The sequence below is a fragment of the Vanessa atalanta genome, chromosome 17 (genome assembly GCF_905147765.1).
Source record: "Vanessa atalanta chromosome 17, ilVanAtal1.2, whole genome shotgun sequence".
Taxonomy (NCBI): Eukaryota; Metazoa; Arthropoda; class Insecta; order Lepidoptera; family Nymphalidae; genus Vanessa; species Vanessa atalanta.
The window spans coordinates 5,599,498-5,623,698 of NC_061887.1; the positions used below are offsets into that span (position 1 = coordinate 5,599,498).

General features: G+C 30.8%; 1 protein-coding gene across 2 annotated transcripts in view; it reads right to left on the bottom strand.

The window, feature by feature from the left end:
* LOC125070287 (thrombospondin type-1 domain-containing protein 4-like) overlaps positions 1 to 24,201 on the bottom strand; it is a 146,617-nt gene that overhangs the window by 53,978 nt on the left and 68,438 nt on the right. For both annotated transcript variants that reach the window (XM_047680084.1, XM_047680083.1), the window contains exons 3-7: positions 20,293 to 20,362; positions 17,649 to 17,785; positions 10,208 to 10,340; positions 8,309 to 8,411; positions 7,333 to 7,463 (exon numbers count right to left, since the gene is read on the bottom strand). In XM_047680084.1, coding sequence (XP_047536040.1) covers positions 7,333 to 7,463; positions 8,309 to 8,411; positions 10,208 to 10,340; positions 17,649 to 17,785; positions 20,293 to 20,362 — 574 coding nt within the window. The remainder of the gene's footprint in view (positions 1 to 7,332; positions 7,464 to 8,308; positions 8,412 to 10,207; positions 10,341 to 17,648; positions 17,786 to 20,292; positions 20,363 to 24,201) is intronic.

Genomic DNA, 24,201 nt, shown 5'->3' on the forward strand with positions numbered 1-24,201 from the left:
TTCGTATGGTATGCAGCGTTTATGATCATAATTATTTAATCAAAGTGTTTTCATATGTTTGTATCAATTGTTATGAGAAAGACAAACGAACAGATAAACCACCTTAGTGTGTTGTTATCTTTACTGATAGATATCAACGTGTTAGAGAAAAGTGAATTTGTTTTCATAGTATCGTAAATTGTTTTGATTTTAAAAGGTAATAAGTTACTAATTTATTTTTAAAACTGTGTAAGTTTTTTTATAAATGATTTAGTGCTCAGAATTACAATATCATTAACGTACTACAAAATAAATGTTTACTTTACATTACCGTTTAGGTTACCCGTGAGTTAGTTTTGCATTATGTTTAATATAAGTTTTCACTTAATAATAGAATAAAGACTTTTGAATATTCTATATATTATTCGAAACAAATTTTCGATTTCCGAACTCGCAAGATGTTCCGAATAATTTTATCATACTTACGATATCATAGAAACGGTATCTAGTCGTAGTGAGTCAAGCATTCGGAGTCAGATAACCCATCTGCGGCACATTACCGCACAAGGAATGTTGTTTGTGTGAAATTCGCTATCATCTGCTTTAGTCTTACACCGGAGCTATTTTCGCGTACAAACGTATACAGTATAAAATATTTTGAACTAGTTTCTGTCCGCGTATTAAAATATTTGTAATGTATCTCTGCGATAACTTAAGATCTGTTGAACCGTTCTGGCGTGATTAACTAACATATCTTAACTTTCGCATTTATAATATTTATATAAATAAGTTGACTTTAAATAAATTAATTAAAAAAATGTGATTTAAAAATAACTCCTTTTTAATTTTAATATGTCTTTTAATAAGTAACCAAAGCCCAAAACAACCATTTTTATATTTGTCCGTCCGTCCATTAATCTTCAAAACGGAATACAAATGAAAACAGTTGCTTTGAAATGTCGTTTAGTGTTTATTTAATAAAAATCGGTTAAGTAGAAGACTATCAAAAGATACATACAAGCACATCAACTTCATGATTACGCACATATTCTGGATCTAAAAATCAAATGAAACGCGGGTGAAAACGGAACACAGCAGGCAATAGCAATAGTTCCAGTAGTTCAAAGTATTTTGAGTATCTCACGTACAAACGAATTGAAAATTATGACGTAATGGATTTATCCGTCTTTGTGTACAGAACCCGAGGCACGTCTGACTTGAGGGTGGCGCTCGCTCTAATTAATTTACACCGTAAGAATTTTGTCGCCTTATTTTGTTTTTACTTTTATTTACATTAAAATGTTCTTTATTTTAGGATCGTCGTTATGTCTTAGAGTTTATTGCCGTGGTTTTCGTTTATCATAAAACTCATCAGAACCTTGAGAGGAATAATAATAAGAAATGATGTATCTGCAAAATACAGTGATGTGCGTATCTGAGCTCGTTCAGTCGCTGGTCTAATTTTTCCTTTATAAAATAGATGATGAACGGGGAAAAGGCCACCTGATGGTAAGTGGTCACCCATAGACATTGACGCCGTAAGAAATATTAACCACTCCTTTTAACTCCAACTGCTATTTAACGGTATAATATGTGAATATGTATAGGTAAATATATATGTATAGGTTGAACGGGCTTGAACAAAGCCCTACTACCGAGTAAAACTTAATTTTAGTTTCATAAATTACATTTATTACTATATTGTACTTATAAAATAAAATACAAAATCTTTGCTACTATTTCTCATAAGACTACGTTAATTAAAATCAACACGAGTATACTATATTCCAACCATAACAGGAAAAAAGCCAACTAAATAACATTTGACAGCAAATTGACGCGATAGCATTGGTCGAGAGCTTGATTAATCTGTGATATTTACAATTGATTTGCGAAAAATTGGCGTTTGGAACGTCAAGGAAACTATTATCAGAATTTTGGAAGTAAAATTAAAGTGGAAATAAGTAGTTAAGTTGAGTGGTATTATATTTTAAATAAATATATATTAACTATAATCTCTTAGTAGTGTACAACATAGCTGAGTTATTAGCAAATCGTATGAAATACGTAAATCTTAAGTTTGTTTATCTTTATTCCTACTTCCGTTGGAATAGACTATACGTAATAATATATAAGGGGATCCGAATGGATCAATGGATTGAAGGCATGTACCGAATTTTTATATATTTAATGCGTTTTTGTAATTTATATCGTGTTCGGTGGTGAAAGAAAATACCTTAAAAAATCATACATGTGCCGGATGAAACTCTGCCACGTGTCTACCGATCCGGATTGGTGCTGCGGTGAACTCCATCTCAAGAAGAGAGCACAATTACATGCCGTTACTTTTTTACTTTACTATGACGCTTTGACGTTTGATGGTTATTTGCGCTCGTCTTGTTGGATATTCTCCGATAGTCAATTGTTAATAAAATTTGTATTTGTGTGATTCGGTTTGAACGGTAAGTAAACCAGTTAATGCTCAGGGGACGTAACGTCTTAATCCCATGTATCTTAATATACGATTAGATTGTTCATAAAATATATTATTTTAAAGTTAAAGTTGGCGTAATTGCGTATTGTAAATTTCTAAAGTCAGTGACCCCTGTATATAAATCTGAAATAGTATAATAGGTATTCCAACTTATTTTACTATAAAATAGACCACACTTACCATCGCTCAAGGTCCTAACGGTACAATATATTAGTAGTATTTGACAGTAATTGTTGTGAATTGCTATAGATCGCCACGGAATCCTTAGCCATTGTATATTGATCTTCCATTCATCAAGAAAATGAAGTCAAGCGATAAATCTCAAAGGTCTAAATGGCTGGTGCTGGAAATGTAAGGATTTATTTCAAACCAGCATCTTCGTAACTGTTGTTTGCGTATTTATTTATTGCTGTTACGATTGTCACTTAACTCACGAAACGAATTTTAAAGCGATATTGTCCTAAATATAGTACTTTAGAACCAATTTCAAATAGGACTGAACCTTTGTTATAGTTACGATAACAGCGGTGAAACTTGTACGGGTATAAACAGTATTTTGTGCAATTTGTTCCAATCACCCCAGAACGGCTGAACGGTTCGGAATAAGTTTTAGCACAGAGATACATTATTGTCTAGAATATTACATTTGGTACTTATTATACCCAAACTTCTGCAAAAAAACCCCCTCCACATACACACACTATTAGATACCTTATGACTTATTCTGTAAACATGACTACCTGTTTGACAATTTCATTGTTAGAATATAGTTTTTTTTTTAGCATTAGCAGCCTGTAAATTTTCCCACCGCTGGGATAGAGCAATCCTCTCCCTTTGAGAAGAAAGAAGAAGGTTTGGAGCATATTCCACCACGCTGCTCCGTGCGGGTTGGCGGAATACACATGTGGCAGAATTTCGTTGAAATTAGATACATGGAGGTTTCCTCACGATGTTTTCCTTCACCGCCGAGCACGAGATAAATTATAAACACAAATTAAGCACATGAAAATTCAGTGGTGCCTGCCTGGGTTTGAACTCGAAATCATCGGTTAAGATGCACGCGTTCTAGCCACTGGGCCATCTCGGCTAGGATATAGTAGTGTCGCCTATTTTATTTGGTATGTGTATGTCATTACTATATCGTATATTATAGTATTGTATAGTATCGATTTGATCAAACTATTATAGGATATAACATATGAATATTAACCTTACAACTTGTCCAGAGTTCAGGCTGTCTCTATGTGAAATTATATTAATATCATCAGTTCACCCGATATTAGGAATAATACAGAGTGTCCTTTGTATTTGTTCTTGAAAATAATATAAACATATTTGCCGAATTTCTATCGCCGGTTCCTCTCAGGTCCGAGGTGTTTGTTTCCGTTGGTAGATTTTTGACTATCGATAAGCAAGTGAAACGCTTCTGTATTGAATAAAGATTTTTGACTTTCATTTTGATACAGTCTCTCATGCCTTTGTTTATCTCAAAAACTCTAGATCATTTGTTTTTAATACAAATCACAGTTTGATTTATTTTTCCTTGATTTCCAGTGAAGATATAGGCAATGTGTTGCATTGTGTCTAGATATTGTATGATCACACGAAATGTTTTTTTGTGTGCTATGTATCGTTCGTTGCTTTGTTTAATTTCACTGCATTTTATTACGAATAAAAATGTATCTTATAAAATTTGAATATAATATATCTTAAAATCTAGTATGATAGTGTTTCATAAAAAGTAATAAAACATTTTTTTTTTATTTCGCACTCTTATTTTAAAAGTAGCTTATTTCCTTGTGGCTCGAGTGATCTCTTTATTAAATTCGTTCGACAATTTCTATATACATAAACTGCTATTTACTAAAGATTTATTCATTCATACAAACCGCTCTAATCATGAGATATTTAAAAAGGAACGAGTTAAGGAAAATATTGTGAGAAATAAATTATTTAGACGAGAATGTATTTCAAGTTATTAATATAAATTGTGGGGTCTCAACTCACACGATGTATGGCTTTAGGCTACACTGTGCTGTGGGTATACGTGCCAATCTCGACAGCCCAGTCACGCCCGCACCACTACAAATCAGATCTAATACCGCAAAAGTAAGAAATATTATATTTTATCACAAATTATTGCAAGTAGAAATCATTTCGAAGATTACTATTTGTGATGAAAATATTTAAATTTTTACCAGCTTATATAAATGATTCTTGTAATCTAGATCGCGTATGGTCTCCTTTTAAAGAGCTTCAGCCTAAAATGTGCAGAAAATTAAAGTGGATTCTTGATTGCAATTTATTAAAATGTTACGATTTAACAAATAATTAATTTTAGAGAGCGGAAAAAAGTTACTGGCCACGTAGAGAGCGGCGTAATGGCTGTAAAAAAAAAAACAAATGTAAAACGTGCGAACAGACGTCGTCAGTTTACAATGAAATTAAATCAAAACAAAACCTGTCATAGGTTTTTGTAAAAATCTGTTGAATTAACGCGAAATTCTCGTGCGCGAAAGTCATTAATAAAAATTCCACTGCAGTGTGATATTTCCAAAATGTTATCTGATTGCCGTTAAAATCATCAAAAAAGGATCATAATCTTCGATAATAGGTGGATATTTAAATTGTCAATTAATGTAAACAAACTATTACCTTTTCTAATTTCTTTTGTACAATTGCTTAGGCTTAGTAATATTTATGTTTTTCCTTTTGGAACTTAGTATTGTTTACAATAAATCTACCTATGTATATATTTTTGTATGTATTTCGATCGTGATTCGTAGAGTACGTAAAGTCCTTGATCCCGGTTGTTATCAGCATCGGATTAAAGTACTGGTTGGTCCATAAATAATGTGAAGGTTAGATAGCAATCTAACGTTAAAACTTACCTGCTCGATCTGGATTAGAATAACAATCAGATGTTGACACAATGCTTTATAAATGCGTAAAGGTTTAAGGTAATTCAAACAAAAAAAGGTGCGTGTAGTTACGTTTCTCTGTTCAAATATATTCAATATTTTGATGTTTCAACTTTAGGTTCGATTCGCTTATTCTTGAATATATAATTTATTGTTCCATGTTAAATCGTTCAATTTTTTCTGAGCGCTGTTACATTTGGCGCTTTTCCACTCAAAGTATTTAGTAACACAATTTCTTAGATCGAATTAAATCTTCAAGTAACTTATAATTTTTACAAGACCTGTCTCAGCTGGAGAGTTATTTAGTTGATATGCTAATATCGAGTGGATGAAAAGTAAATTGTATACTGTTTATCTTGCTAAGTATATAATTTATGTGCTGCACAGGCGTACGAACCGATTGCTTCTGTCTTGATAAGAAACTTTGCAATTACTAATCATTGACTACTAATGTTGAAGTTGTTTGGAAAGCCGTACCATTTAAATTATAACTTTAGGTAGTCATATACATCGATAATGTAATCACTTGTACAATGTAACTCGAAGGATATTTATTGTCAAGCTAATTATGTATAGGGGACAGTAACTGTCGCGGTCTAGACCTAACTTGGCCTATTAAAAATTTAAATCTCATAACATAAAAACATCGATAAATAAGAACACTTTGATCAATAAGGCATATTACTCAATCTGAGATTTTATGAAAGGTAAAGAAGCGTGGACTTAGTATTTATTAATTTCTAACCAGGATGTAAAAATTTAATCGTACTCTACCGACATACTCTGTAATTAAAGTGATGGAAAAGAGTAAACCATTTAAACCTTTTATTTATTTTTGCTACACATACACATACATTACAACGATTTTACACTGTAGGTAGCAAGGGGTTCATCTCAGTATATGCCGTGCTAATGCACAACACTGATTTTCAGATGGCCCCTGACTATGGAGTGAACATAAACACACACGCGGGCACACGAAAATTAAAATAAATGAAATGAAATTATAAGGATAAAAAGCACTTAGCCTTGAGAAAAAAAACACAGTAATTAATGAGGTTCTTGTCGGTTCTTTTCGCTAGAATCTACTTTACGAACGTGTAGCTTTACATTAATTCAACACTGTAACATGAAGATATAAAAGTGGATTTATGAGTGGATTTATGTTGATTAAAAAAAAGAATAGTTTGATTTTGACTTGCACACAAGGATACGTCGTTCGGGTATTGCTTCTAATCTTGGGTCCGTGATGTTAAAACGTTAGTTTTACTGTTGGGAAATATTCAGTAACAGCTCGGGGATCTTATTGACAGTTGTTTCTATAGGTACATTAGGAATTTTCGTGTCTGTGTCCGAAATCGATCGATATAATAATGTCTTTTTACTTCTTTTTGAAAATAGAAATCATAATAATTATAAAAATTAAGTATAAATTATAATAGAGTCTAAATATTGTTTCTTTTTGTCGTTAATAAATTATTGAAAATACTGTATTTATGTACATTTATATTAATTATAAACATTTTTAAAATCTTGTTTTAATGTATTATTAAAATTTAATTACAATAAAAATGTATATTCAAATAATATCTATTCATTTGTTTGCTTATTAAAAAATAAATAGATATTATTATATAAATAAACAGATAAGCTATATCTAGAAATTGGGCAATTCTTTTGGTAATAAAAAAAAATTGTACATAATAGTTAGAAAAAAAAAACTTTTTTATATTGTTAATAATATATAAGTATCTTGTTTCAATGATTATAATATTTCGGATCTCAATCTAATGAAGATTTAGTAATGTTTTTGCTACTCACCGGTAGATGGCGCTATTTAAATTAGGCTAATCAAACTAAGTTTGGTGAGCAATCTAAAGTATATAATAAAAGTATATTTTAGATGAAACATATTATTAATTAAACTAAATAACTTACCTTACAAGAACCTTGTACACATATCGCGCGATATCCTGGTTTCGTGCAAGGAGTGCCGTCGGCGACCAACGCTAACGAAGCGTAGAATTGTTGCCCGCGCGGACGGCAGTTGAGTATACATGGCGCATTACCTGTGTAAAAGTAAATTTTACCATTTAAATGTCTTCGAAATATTACAAAAATAGATTTTTTTAACAAATATTTTGAATATTTTCATCTTGATATCTATAATTTTATAAAAAAAGTATTAATGTAATATCGGTAACGTTAAAGGGTTAATTTTATTAATGGTTCTCATATTATTCAATATTATACCGAATGTTTCCAAAATAAAAACATATTCATTGTCTTAGTCACGAAGGGTATCTAAAGTTGAAATGGAAAGATTCCATTCGACTTTGGATATTGATATATTTATTATTTAGCAATTTCTGCCCAAAATCAAGTAAAAATTCATTTATTATGACCAAATTTAATTAGGTTACTCGTGCATCCACCATTCAAACCTGAACAAAATGAGTTTGTATAGTATTGTTTGCGATAAAATAACTGGTAAGTAGTGATGGTAGAGTTATCCACCCTTGTGGCCAACAAATAACAGAACAGCCTTTAAAACCTCTTTTCATGACAACACTACCACCAAGAATGTTTCCAGAAAATTCTGAATAATAAAGATGCGTTGACCTGTTTTATTTTTTATATTTATTGGCAAATAAAATATCTGATGGTAAGTGAAGATTACCGCTCAAACAATGCGCCATCAACTTTGGGAATTCAGGTGTAAATTACCGGTAGTTAATCTAGTTCACTCAATTTTCAAACTGAACCAAAATAATAATAATTATTGCTGCTATGATGAGTGATAGTACCCAAACGGGCTTAAATAAAACCAGGTAAACAAAGTTAACCATATTATTGTATTTTATTTTACTTTATATATACTTTTGAAATCATGACGTGCAGTAAAAAAACTCACCGTCCACATAGGGTACCCAGGTGTAAAATCTCCCACGGAATGGTCTGCGATCGTAAACCGCGCACTGTTCAGTCCGGGGATCGCGGACTGGACCAGGACAAGGCTGTTATAAATAAAAATAAGCTGTTATAAATTTTGATATAAATATTAATCTATAAATTATAAATATTAATATATTCAATTAATATTATTGTACGCGATATCTAAGGAGTTGACAGTAAGACTTGAAAACACATTTTTGATTTAAATAGTATTATGGAAGCGTTTTATTACACATATATGTAATATCACGGTACACTCTAATGTGCAACAGTGACCATAAAGGTCTGCCAATCTCGTAAACAATTATCCAACTGTACTTTTTATTATAAAATAATGACCTTAACAGCCTAGCCGTTTCAGCCTTCGCCATCTTAACAGGGAAACTGTGCATGATATATGATAACGCACAAGTGTGTACACAAGAATAGGTGTTCTCTATTCCCTCAGTATCGTAATACGATTGTTAGCCAATCAGAAGCGATCGTTGAAAGCGGTCTTCTGTGCTTTCCGATGATACTACCGATCAGAAATGTTAATACTACCGATTTACAAACTTCGAGCTCAGCAGCTCTCAGCTGTAGAAGTGCTTGTCAAAAAATCTTTTTATTTACTTTACTCGGGGCTTGAACCGAGGAACACTAGAAGGACACTGACAAACTATGGACCAGTAGATGAAGCAAGAACGACAAAACGGGGACACAGGTGTATTAACGCGGTTGATGTCTGTTTAGTTAATTAGCTACACTTGATTATAAATTAAAAAGGTATGTTTTAAATGCAAATTTAACGATGAAATTGAGGCGCGGTGAGTTTTATTAATAATTTTATAAATAGTTTTAGGTATAAAAAATTAAAGCAATCAATAGTAAAATCTAAAAAAACTTCATTAAAAGATTTGGCTCGTATATTCAAATAAGAGTAAATATATGTATGATCTACAGATTCTTAAATCATAATTAAAATTCACAAAGAAAATTGAGAAGAACATTGATCTGTGGTATTATAAATATTAGTACTTAGCATAATCACGTAAAAATGTCAATAAGATGTTTTTCAAATATACCTTGACTTAATTAATTTTATAAATGTTAACCAGTCTAATTGTTTTTAAGTCATATTAGGTTTTAACTTATAGTTGAAACCCAATCTTGACATTTGGTCTCTACGTTAAATTATCGTCGTTTTAATAAAATAAACTAAATAAATATTTAATTTGTATTTTTTTGTTGTCTTTACTCTTAGTCGTCTCACACACACTATAGATTTTTGTAAGTGTGAGCGTCACTCACACTAATTCTCGCTGATATTGTTTTAACGTGGAAGAGCGCGGCTTTCGTGAGTTACAAAAGAAGCGATACATATTTATTAAGCTTATACTTCTAAAGTAGCTACAGATTATGATTTTGAAACGTTACATATAAAATTAGAAGAAATATAACGCAATCGAAGTAGTAGTCGTTGACTCGCGCATGCGCAGTGGCTGAGCAAATTATTACTAACAGGCTAATATCATGAATACGAAAGTAACTATTTCTGTTCTTTCTAAATCTTTAAACCGACATCGAAATGACATAGGGTTTAGAAGTCATCTATGTGTCGTCATCGTAGTCACGGGTTAAACATACCCTATATATATATTACTCGAAAAATAATTTTGACTTGGATGGAGAAAAAGAATTAGTTCATGTTTAGTTTTCATCTCGGACTCACTGGTGAATAAATGAAATTTTACCAAATGTATATCCGATACAACCACAATGGAGGGTTCAATAAGCCCACCCAGAGATTCCCTGTAATTTTGAGGGACTGATATTTACCGGCTACTACTGTTGGCTGCAGTTAAATGTAATTACATACTGTTGTGTTACACTCGTGGTAGCGACGCGCGAGCCCCGGACAATCAGGAACGCTGGCAGCGCTCGCGTTACGTGTTCGACGTATCCTTTCCGTGCTCCGGACCAGCTTTCTTCTCTTCCTACTGCGTCGCCATCTGTAAATTAAAAAATATAACTTCAAAATGATTTTGAACATCATATAGTATCTAATTAAAAGATTAGTATAACACATTTTAATGAGCTAAAATAATTATAAGGAACAGATTTAAGTATCCACTGACTGTACTATTTATATGAAAAATAGTTAATAATAAATATCCATTACAGAACTGTAACAATATATAATAACTACTGATTTTTTAACGGTTCTTCTCGGTAGAATGTACATTCAGAACCGGTGGTATTCTTACTTTTAATACGGTTGTGTAAAATGACAATTCAAAAGTGTACTTGTAAAAGCCTACTCGAATAAAGTAGGTACATATATTTGGATTTGATTTGATATAAAAAGAATGCATCTCTTTCAGAAAACCATACAAAGACGCTTGCAAAACCTATCACAACTGACACAATATCCACTCACACACTCACAGGCATACCTATGATAACAATGGATACGTGTTGTAGTTACTTGAAAATATGGAGATAATTGTAATTTTCCAATTTATTTTAATTGTAGTATCGTTGTCATGATATGTGATGTTCGGTCCTTGTTAGTTTGTTCGCCTTTGTAATAAGGCGCTGTATTTATTTTGCATTACGTACGTATGTGTGTGAATGTGCGCGTTATGTACAAGTTACACACATCTAACAGCGAATTAATGTAATTTCTTATTTTTATTATATTACCGATAAAATAAGACAACTGTTAACATTTATTATATTTCAATTTTAAATAAAAATTATTTACATTGAAGTGCCCGAGTAACACATATTTTTTATTTATGAGTACAACTACAATTATATAACTAACTTAGGTACTTTTGGAATGTACGAAGATCTTTTACGGTTTACAGTAGAGTGAACTGGCAGAAATTGTCACGTAAGGAAAGCGCGTTATGAAAGGTGACCTTTAAGTCTCTTTCTCTATCTCTGTTTCTTTCAATTGTATGCGGTATTATATATAATGTTATTTAAAATTATATTTTGTTATTGTTCTAATTTTAATTTTAATATTTTTTTATTGTCATATGCATTTTTTTATACGTGTTATTTGTTCTATTGTGTCTATTATTTAGTTCGTAATATACAGCGAGAGCAACTTGGGTCCAACCAAGTGTCTACCCCTTATGTTTTTTAAAATAAAACATTTTAATAAATGTAAATGAAAATTTAATGAATAAAAAAAAACAAACAAAATATATAAGACCGTAACAGGCGCCACGTAATTAAAAAGTTATTTAACCATTGAGCGCTTTTATTTACGGTGTTAACACAAGTCACGGTCGTCATTGCTTTTAAATTTTAATTTAAATTGTTCTCAAGCACCCTTATGAAGTACAAACGTATGTTAATGAACGAAACATTACATATGGAAATGGATCTCTCTTGTACATTTGAGCAGACAAGTGTTTTTTATTTTTTTATAAATGTACTATGTTTTTTTTTTAATTTTTGACCACGGATTATGCTTTGTTAAACTAGGCATGTTTGTTTGAAGTGAACTGAATTTGACGAAAACCAGTTATTCGATCCTATAATATAATTTGTCCATTTAATTGTAAATTTACATTTTATATGCGAATAAATGTGTAAAATCTTTAATAAATATACCTATATAATTTTATGTAATTTTAACTTCAAAAAAATATTTTGATATAGAGAATTTTTGAAATTATAATATTTAAAATTGCATAAATAACACCAAAGTCCGCTTTCATTGTTATTTATTTAATTTTATTTTTATATTATGGAGATTTTGAACAGTCGATTAATGGGAGAGACTTATTATTTTTAAAATGCGATAAATTATATAACACACAATACTACGCGAATCATTACACAATTAGGCCGATGAAATCTATTAACGATTTTTCACACGACTGTACAATAGCATCAAATTGTAACTTTCAAAATCGTATTGTTTCAGCTCATCAGTAGAAGCACACGGCAGGGCGCCACTTTTGTCCCGTAATTAATATTACGTTTCCAAAACAGTTACATCACCGCCACCCATAACTACACGTAGGTATTGAATTGTGATACGGTTTTTTGTTAAACACTATTGTTACCATTCGTTTTCGTAGAATCGCCTATCAATGTTTTTTTTTGTTCCATGCTACAGTAGTAGAGTCATTATAAAACCGGCTTCTGGTAGAATAATTCGATCATAAAAAAATTATAAATTCCAAAAATATTATACGTGTTTACGTTAGTTTGTTCAGAATAAAATGAAACAGATATTTAAACGCCAATATCAAATTATTTAACAATACATGAATATCAAAAATGTATAAAAAACAGGCAAAATATTTTTTTAAATAAATATAATGATGTGCTATAGCTTTGACGTTTTAAGGCAATGTGACGCAACAAACTGGCTATCATTCAGCTCGATGTGGATACTTCGTCCTATATATCTCAGCTCAGCATTCTTCACAACGGGAATAACTTAAGAAGGCCACACATACACAATTTAGAGTTTATAACCTGGGTGATGGAGCCTAATCCAATAGCAAGTACAGTTAAGTTAAATAAAAAACTTTGTCCTTGAATTGACATAACACCATTATATCTAAATAAATCTGTCGTATTTTAATAAGAATTCGTGAAGATCGAATTTAGAATGTTGACGAATTTGTCTTTGGTAATTTGGAATTAAAGAGGATATGAGTTGTCAAGCGGAATAGTGATGTATTAAATTAATATATGTCAATTAAAAACTTTCTGTAGTATATGTAACGGTAATATAAGCAAATTTATTGTATTTAATGTATTTTATTTATTCTGTCATTTGAATATACTATACGAGAATTGCTTGTACGTAACGAATAATGGATACAAATACACAAAGAAGTATTGTTGGTTTTATATTATCAAAATTAAATGAACGCATCATATTACTTTTAAACAAATGTTCATTAAACTGTAATAGCAATATCAAATGCTACCGCCATGAAATTGATGGCGAAAACCAATTATACAATATCATTGACGCGATCAAAGGAATGTTATTCCAACGAATACAACGATATATTCATTTAGTACGTATTTTACAACACATATGACGCAAAAGCTCAGTTCGTATAATCGTTAAAGTACGGTTTAAACATTTGGTTCCGCACATAAAGCGATTGTTAAAATAAATTTCGATTCTGGTTCGATTGGTCCACATGCAATATTTTGCGGTCGTCGTGTCCAGCTGGTGCGGTCGTATTTGATGGCTCTCATAGTAATGAATTCAGCATTCAATTCATTAAATAAAATATGAAATGGCAATTTTAAGTCTATTCTTAGTACTAATAATAATCGCTCTAGATATACTATGTAAGTACATATAAGAAACTCATCACAAAACACGATTTTGAAATGTCAGAATGTGATGCGGCATTGATTATAAAAATTTCGACATTTAAAGGACTCACGCATCAAAATTGCGTATCATATTTTGTACGGCAGTCGACCTAACGAGCTGAGACAATAGATCATTTTGTTAATTAGGCAATACTATACCAATAGTATTAAAAAATAAATTTGACTGCTAATCACATGTTTATGTCTGTGTACGTGTGCATATAACTAAAATTAAAAAATGTTATTTGTCTATGGTTTAACGGTGACAAGTGACATTTACATAAGACGCTATGACAGCTACATGAATTCACGTGAGTCAGTTGAGCGGGATACAATTCATTCAACTGAGAACACTCGACTGCACGTGCGCACTGACCAATGACCATGTCAGATAAATAAATTGACTCAAGATTTCGTAATCCTTTAGCTTCCGTAACATATTATATTGTCAGACCAAAAAACAAAGCAAATATTTTTTCATAGTAAAGTAGGACTTCAAATATAAACCTTAAAATTTCTAAAACATTTAATGTTAGGTTTAACCTGATAATATTTTTTTTAGGCATAGATAATTCAACTTGTCCTGGTAGTAAATGGTTATCTCTGCCATGACTAGTGTCATGGCAGAGATAACCATTTAGACGTATTATTATTTTTTATTTATTCTGTTATCTATGGAATCAAACATGATATTATGTCTGTGCCTGTAATTGCACACATACAAACAGATGAGTAATAGAAGGGTATCTTTTGTTATATCATATCAAAGCACATCGTTATTTTTGACATTATTAGTGAACTTAAGAAAAGGCATGAACGACTATTTGGATTACCAGCAACAGAGGAACCGCCAATGCGCCAGGACATTATTTATGTCACTAATAATCTTTACTTCTATATGAATATTATAAATGTGAAAATAACTCTGTTTGTTTGTCTGTCTGTTGTTCTTTCACTATCAAACCATTTTTTTTTGAATTTGATAATTTTGGTATGAAGCACACTTGAACTCCAAGGAATATTCTACTTTTTTTGCCTAACATATGACAACCAACCTCTAAAAGGCTAGCGAAGCCGCGAGTGACTAGTATTAATATAAATTTATTCCTAATATCAAAATCAAATAGACCTATCGTATAAAACGCTTTAAGATCTAAACGATCTCAAACACGATTTAATCGAGCTGAGTTTTATGTTAGTTATTTTTCTATCAATTTATGGCTCCGCTATACGTTATCGTGTTAACACGGACAGCCGAACACTAACACGATACACACTGACTCAGCGCTATCCCTAATGAACCTACAACATTCACATAGAAATTCGAAAACCGGTGCAAACAATGATATAACAATCAAACATTAGCGATTGGTTCTTAAATTATTGTGCGTCAATCAAAGGCGCTGTCGAAAATAGTTGTAACTTGTATACGAAGGCTTGTTCCATCTTTCGTTCAATATTGCCTTAATTTGGTATGTTGGACGTAAAAAGGGCGATCAGGGTCACAACGTATGTAGCCTTTGACTCAATGATTGGTTCTGATGGCGAAACCGCATTAATGATTATTGGTTCCCGAGTAAATGCAGGTAACTCGTCGTCTCCGCGTGCATATAAAACGTAGTTTTTGTTTGTGTCTGTTGTAATGTTTTGTTAGTTTATTGTTGCATTTGTGAGCTTACAAGATTGAAGTGACGTTAAGGGTCTATGCGATGAACCTTTCTTGATATCAATACGATGCCTATATACGTGTTGAAATAAAAATGAAATTGGAGCTATTTTAAGTTTTATGCAACTTATATTTAATTCGATTGTAGAATATAGATAAGTGTGATTTTAGCTCTAGGTCATATTATTCGTGGTTATTGTATTTCTTGTACAATAAAATCTAAGTGTAAATGATAATTTCAAAAATATACATTTAGGCGTTAAAGTACTTAAATGGACTGACTTTTTATGTTAGCAATAATTTATATTATTTTTACTTTTTATTTTAATAAATCTTAACATTGGATTAAGTAGTTGATATTTTTACAATGCAGCACAGTTGTAACGAGTAAATTATGATATCTCTGGTACAAAGGCGATCGCCGATGCCGTCATAGTATTCTTTTTTGATTGCCCCTACTATCGGTCTCGGTTTTCATAATTATAAAATAAATTTTATTATATTTTATTATTATGCTTATACTTTTTTATGAATAGAAAATATATATTTTATGTAATGGCATATATTTTCTCTATCGATCGGTATAAAGTCATTACGAGTATGTCCTCGTAAAATAATTCAAACAATAAACATTGAATTAATTTGCTTATAAAAAAATGATGAACTTTCTTGGCTCTTATTATTATATATGCATATAAAAGTGAAAGTTATGTTTTAATCCAGATTTTAGTATTTACTTATATAGATTATCTTAATTCAAAATTATGAATCAAATTATTAATGCAAATATTTCAGAGATACAAGAAATATTTTGTATAATATAAATGTACATAACAGTAATTGCTCATTAATCAATGATACGATACATAATTTTTTTCGCCTTAAAAACTTTAAATAATTAATAGTTTCTTTAAAATTTATAAGCTGTTCACACAAACAATATACTTAAGAAGCTATTTTTATTCGTCATTATTAAAATAAGATAATATTAAATATTATAATAAATAGAGTATAATTCGTATTTTAAAATTTATCTTTCGCACCTGAATTATATTTTTATTTTAGTCTTTTCAATGTAATATTTATTCCAAAATAAAATTTAAAATTTACTCGATTTGTCTGTTCGAGATCCAATAGTAGCGAAGTGATCTCTATAAGGTTCTCCTGCGGTGGGCAGATATCCTTTACAGATTACGCGCCGTATCATTAGATATCATTGTGATCTATGATCTACGATCAATGGGCATCGCAGGGCCGACCACGTGAACTTGTTACTTACCGTTTTTGAATAATGACCATGCTATAAGTTTTTATTCAATTGTAAAAATTTTAATAACATTTTCATTTTAATTAAATTAGGACTGTTACTATTTATTGCCTCTAATCGGAATTAAAAATTTTAAGTACTATTTCAACTTTCACCATTTCACACGGTGTAAAATTATTTTTATTTCTTAATAGATTATTTATTTCTTTACCTATTATCATATAACTATAATTACCAGATTTGTTTGTTTGTGTTATTAAAAGAAAACATCTCTGTATCCAAAAAAAATATTCATCGAATTTTCAATAAACATTATTTAATTGATTCTATATGTTACTAAGTATTTGTTTTTAAAAATTCATTCAGAAATATAAAAAAATGGCGGCTTCTAATAATGAAATAAATTAAGACAAAACTCGACCAACAATATCGATAGAATGCAATCATTAATCTTCTTCAACCGTTGACTTGTTTGTTTTTCCGAGTCAAACACGAATTTGGTTTTTAGTTAGAACTTAGTAAAGGATATATTTTAATTTAATCTATCCCTTTATCTCTTAGAACGAATGTTATAGATAGCTAATACCTCGTTCGATCGTCTGATTGTTGTCGTTTTATAACATTTTAATTTGTGTTTTATTTGTTAGTTTGAAACTTCGATAGTATATTTAATCAGTGTTGCCAGGTCTATTTATTTTTTAGTTAGATTAAATAAATATATAAGTTTTTTATATGGCAAATCTTACATTTGTGTTTTAGCTTACTATTAATAATATCACTGTAAAAATAATTCTGTGTTTTTTAATCTATTTTTTTTTAGTTCGGAAACCCGCATGATGTTTCGTAAAATTATATTGCGTTTTGTATATGTATATTTGCTAGTCTTGATACATTGTGTGCAAATTTTTGGTCCAAATTTTTCTTTTTTCTTTCTAACGCTCTTTACCTCCTACTTCGTTGAATTTTATTAGACAGTCAAATTCTGAAGCTATAAACTATAATAGACTAAAAATTCACCTAGTAGGATCCCTTGGAAGACAGTGCCTCTCCTGCACGGCGACTCCGCCGCCGCAGGTTCGCGAGCAGGAGCTCCAGGCGCCCCATGCGCTCCAGGCATATGTCGTTACGTTCGTTCGTGTTAGCGGCGAATGAGGCTGGAATGTGTAAATAAATGATTTTATAAAGACATACAATTATACATACTTTTAATATCTTCAAATATATTTGTCATATCTTAATCAACTTTCCTCACACCACTACAATGAGCCAATTTTATAAACAAGCATTCTTAAAGCCAGTAACTCAGGATCTGCAGTTTTGTTGACAAAACCTGCTTGGTGAAGACTCGTGTTCGATGCTACAGATAAACTTTTCTTTCTTTCTTAAGCATTTTTAGCTTGTATATGATATAATTATATACATATTTGTACATACATAGGACATCATCAGGACGACGGGCGAATGGGCCGTCTGATGGTAAGCGGTCACCACCGCTAATAAGTCTTGGGGCCGAAAGAAAATTTGACCAGTGTAAGTACAGGCACAAGGGAAATAACATTTTAGTTCTCAAGGTTGGTGGTGCATTGGCGATGTAAGGCATGGTTAATATTTCTTATGCCCATTGGCGGTGGTGACCACTAACCATCAGGAAACCTATTTGCCTGTCCAACTACCTACACCATCAAATCAATAACTTAGTTGTTAAGCATGTAGTTACACTGGTTCTAACTGGATTTTAAATGTAGTTTTAAATGAAAATGTAAGAATATTTATAATACTGGTACTGTTTATAGCATTCCACATTCGTGTTTGACACGAATATAACGATATCACGTTTCAAGTATCTTAATGTATCATTGTTTATTTCCAATAATATTATTAATGTCTATTAATACTCAACATTTTAGCCTTCTCTCAAGGTCAGAGAAGGCGTGTTTTCCAAGGCACGGAAGTATAACATTACTTTTTACCTGCTTCTGATATTTTCGTGATATAAAAATACAAACATCCATCATCAACCACCAACATCACCATTAGCTGGTCGCGGAATTAGACATAGGACAATAATACAGTCGTATGAGCTATAAACTAAACCAACGAGGGATATTTTTTTAATGTAATCAATGAAACAAAAATAAAATTACAATGATCTAAATATCTGAAACACCTTTCCTTTATCCTTTTAATTTATCATTATTTTTAATATGTAATTGTAAAAAAATCACTTTTGTTATGACCAACATGTGAAATCCTGTTTTCGACATTTAATAAACATATCAATGGAAAGGAAGGAAGGCGAAAGTGCCATAATGGTACTTATGGGAAATCTTTTTTAAAGTTAAATTAGTAGATCTCATTTCTCATAAGTGCGATTTCGAGACGATACCATTTTCAATATATGTCACTTTGTAAAAATTTAATCTAAAAATAATAATGAAAACAAAAACGAAAAAAAAATTTTATATGTACTGTACAAAGGCTAACAACATCACGATAACAAGAATTTGAAGATGTTTAGATAGAGGCTTGTTAGTCTTGCAGGTTGGTTTTTCTATATTATTAAAGTTGATAGGGATGAGATTCATATCTGCTTACAGCAATTGCTGTGAGCAACTACCTACTTTAAAATTATGTTTAATTGTTTCCTTAAAATTTTCTATACCCTGCTCAAAAAACAATAGTTTCAAAAATCGAACAAGATATAAGACCCCTTTATGAAAGCTTGTATGACAGTTGTTTCTAGTAGTAAATAAATTAATATAGTATTATTTAGTAATACGAACTTCACTTCCATTGAACCAAACCGTCTCACAATTGTAACCAAGCGATATAAAAGCAATAGATACATATCAGACAGGTCATAAAAACTTAAACTTTGATTGCCCACGCAGTTTCTATTGGGGACATTATTGATTGTTCATTGACGTAACTAAAATATTCCGCTTAGCAAATCAAATAGGCATCATTAGACAATGAGGCCAAAGTAATAGTAATGACCCAACCGTAGGGTATGTCGATTAGTTATTAATTTCAAATTTCTTTAAACTCAAATGACAATAAAATTACTAATCATAAAACGCGTTGCATCTGTGTGACCATAACCTTACATGTAACTAGTATTAAGTAATATTTACCTAATGAATAAATACAGTAATGGTAATGCAAGAATGTAAATTCAATAAAAATATCAACATCCATACTGATTTGTATACATTAGGATTATATCAAAGTTACTGTAATCAGAAATCACATTTAAACATTTTTCATTTAGTGTTTTGTTTTTTTTTTTTTTTTTATTTATTTAATATATTCATATTTGTTAGTGATATTTCAACAGGACAGCGATCTTGTATACGAGAGCACGGTTATTATTTTAAGGTCCATTTTTAAAATTTTATTTTCCAAATTTAAATATTTTATCGTTTCTCTTTACTCTGCCATATAAATAGTTGTATTGTTATCTTAAAAATAGTTCTGTTGTTAAAATTATCGATTTTTTGGAAATATACATTGATGATCCTATAGAAAATTTACAGATTTATAGCTTAGCTTACAGAATAATTATAAGTAAATTTTAATAGGTTTAATAAAGTCTATTAATAATTAAGTATTATTTTGATTGAATACACTGAACTTGATAAATAATATAGTAGGCACTTACTGGCAAGCCGACCTCGGTACTCATATTTTGTGCATATGTTAGTGGTATTCTCAGCCATACTGCGATTAATCTGTAACAACAAAGAGGTTCTATATAATATATTTTAAATACTACGTGATTATATTTACTACATTCATTAAAATTACTTTAAATATACAATAATTATGCAAATAAATATATATTGATTAAATATAAGAGAAAAGTACGAGTACGTAAGAGCAATATTTAGTATTATTGTATTCTACAGGGAAATAACATCGTAGTACTCATAGTTAATGCATTGGTGATGTATGGAATGGTTACTTTTTTTTACACCAACCACCACTCACCAATGTCTTTAATGTCTTTTGACCGTGTTTTGTATGTATAGATACTAAAAACAAATTCCATTTGTTTTTTATTTTAAATTGTGTGTGTGTGTGTGTGTGTGTGTGTGTGTGTGTGTGTGTGTGTGTGTGTGTGTGTGGGTGTGTGTGTGGGTGTGGGTGGGTGCGTTTTTATAAGTGTGTGTTTAGTTTGATTATGAATAGTAACGAAAAAATAAATTAATTACACAGCCCTTTTGTTCATCATTTATATTTATAACAAGTTAAAAAAATATATAGAAATAAATAGCTTCTGTACAAAATAATCATGAGTATGGAATGGCGGCAGGAACGTTGCTAGCATTTCGTTTCCAATTCTCCGAGCGATACATCAATGAATCAACCAATCCCTCAATGGAAGCAATATATACCTATATTCAATATACAGAAAGGATTTTATAGGTTTTTGAAAAGTTATTGTTTAGTTTGAAAATGGACATTAATATTTGCGGTTTGTTCAATTGAGCATTTGGTCGGCTCCTAACTTAAATATTATGTCCCTTATCGGCTATACAACATTCTATCAACTTAAAAAAATATGTATCAATAATAATTTATAAGTCTATATAATCAAAACTCCTACCTATATTTTCCTACGCAGGATAGAAGTGAAGCTGTTTTTTGCTAGTGTATAACTGCAACGACTGTTTGTCTAAGTCAAATTTTGCAAGGCGAATTAGATACACTTTTATCCTACGGTGCTGAAATGTATGTGTACGATGTTAAATCATGTTTATGTTAAGCATGACTTAATTTTACTCCCTGGCTTGGCTCCAAGCAAATAACTCCTCAACGGTAGAGATACGAAAATGTTTACAATAAAAAAAAAGTTTTTTTATTTTTACTATTAATTCATTGCCTGATTTTACCTAGACGTTTCACTTAAAATGTGTCTTATGACTTACAAAAGAATTGATAGTGTATTTAAAGTAAACTACTATAATGATCATACAGATATGTATGTATATATTTAAAATAGTTCCCTGAACACAGCGAGCACAATAATTATTTGTTTAAGCTAGACATATCATGTTAATTCACTAATTGAATTCCGGGCAGCGTGCAGTAGATAACGAGGATGCAACTTGCATCTCAGTAGCATCTGGAGCGAATGAACCTAATTCAACTTCCGATATCGCTATTTCTGTCAGACAATTTGTTGTAAACAATGTTGGTGTTTTAGATTTACTTCAAGTAAACATTGAATTAAAGGACATTAAACGGATTATTTTCTAGGATAGTCTAATAAATATTTAATTTTAAAATGTATTTTATCAATTAATTTATGTACCAGGACTTAGTTTCGTTTATTAAACTCTAATGTCATTAGGTCTTTTATTGATTTGAAAAAAAAATCTAAAACACAGATAAAAAATATAAAATATATTTGATAATAAGCAATGACATAGTGTACAAAATGACGTGTATGTGTGTTTCAATTCATCTATCCATCCTACCCATTGCTAGAATATACGTATGTAGATTTACGATTTTTTTCTAATCTAATTTGAATTTGTCCTCCGGAAATATATCGATAGAGCCAAGTTGGTCCAGTATCTAGAATACGTTAATCTTAACCGAAAAACCAAACCCGAGGGACGTTGAATATTTAAATGTTCTCGGCATAGAAACATCAGCAGAATACCTACATTTGTTTGATAAAATCTGCTGCATGTGTGTATTAAATTAATTACGTGCTTGATACCATACTTAGTGTGGTTCCGTACATATTTCAAAAAATCGATAAGGCTATTGGAGCTCTAAGTGGTAAAAAATAGTGTAAAATCATAACGATACTTGTTTGATCGTAATCAGTTAAAACTGTAATTATGATTCATGTTTACTTTCTGTCAATCAAACCAACTTGGTGTTACGTTTCAGGATATGAAGTTCGAGAGAGTTAAGCATTTCGGTATTTAATTTTAGCAGCAATAAGGCCTCGTTATTACAGTTAAGCCACCGCATATGGTAATTGTAATGCGTTGCTGTCGATCGCGGAGATAACTCTTTATAATTCTATACGACCATTATTTTATATGAATGTATCAATGTCTTTGCCTTAAGCATAATATCCACTTATTTGGGATTTGTTTAAGGGGAATAAATAGGTATAAAGTTGTCATATATGTTAGTTACTTTTTAAAACTACTACTTTTTGCAAATATAATTTATTTTATATATGAATATAATGGGAGTAAAATTCTTAATAAAGGTATCGACTTTGTAATTCGGTCGAAACTTCCAGAAAATAATATTAGTTATATTCAAAAGTATAACATCTATTGACATATGTCATGATGTTGACAGCTTTTTACTTTTTAAATTTATATGTACTAATGAAGCAATGGTGTTATTATTGTTTGTTACCCTAAAGAAACCAGCTACTTTTTTATAATTAACTAACATTCTGTTCACGTGTAAGTTTATAAACAAAAGGTTAAATGCTTTTAGCCTTTGTACTCCACTCTTCTTCACACTCTTAGCCACTCGTTAATATTGAACAGCGAGTTACTATGATACGTTATTTGAATATTTGCTCTTTAACTGCTATAATCAATACAATGAAAGTTGCATGTTATTATCATGAAAATTTACGCTCGTGTTGCGGTGAGTATTGAATTTGTTCTTATGGAATCGCTCGAAAGATTTGCGGTACTATATTCGTTTGAGGACGCTAGCTGTTCACAGGTTTATACCAAGCTGAACCACATGAACATTATTAACATATCGTATATTAAAGATTAAACATACGCGCAGAAGCGGAAAAGCTGTCAACGTACCGCATAGACAGGGAATATATAATGATTAGCAACAAAGGGCTCAACTAATTCGTGTCGAACACAAACCATACACACCATTTATTATTAAATAACAATTATAATTTCCGTCACAGCCCCGCGTGTTCTTTATATCGCCGATCGGTGGCGCTTTGAATATAAAGTGAGCGATAAGATCGCAAAGGGCTTGCTAAGGCTAACCGTTCATTGTGGTATAGCGCGATGCAGCACAGATTTATTATTATAAGTTAAGTAATAATGTATGTGCAATTATGCCAAGGGTTAAAAAAAAGTTTAGGAGAATTATGGCAGAATTTTATCGAACACACTAAAGAAAAGTACGCAAGCAATTTAGTGTGTTTAAGAAACATAGCAAATGTTTCTTCGATACTGAACACAAGATGAGTTATAGACACAACTTGCAGTTACACTAGTCTAATAGTATTTACGGCACACAGAATTTTGACACGTTTCAAAATTTCAATCTTGATTAGCAATGCATGAGTTATACAAGATGGAATCTTATTATTAAATAATAATAAACAAAAACCGAGATTTTATTGTTTCTGGACGGTTAAATTCATCTTTTCAAAATCGTAATATTACAGTATTTTTTTTAATTAATATAACTATTAAATATGAAAGCCATTTCATAATGAGAAAGAAGTTAATAAAATTTAATAAAAGTAATATAGTTTAGTAAATATCTTTGTATATAGCGCTATGTAAAACATCAACCTTACTATTTATAACGTGTGTCGAAGGTA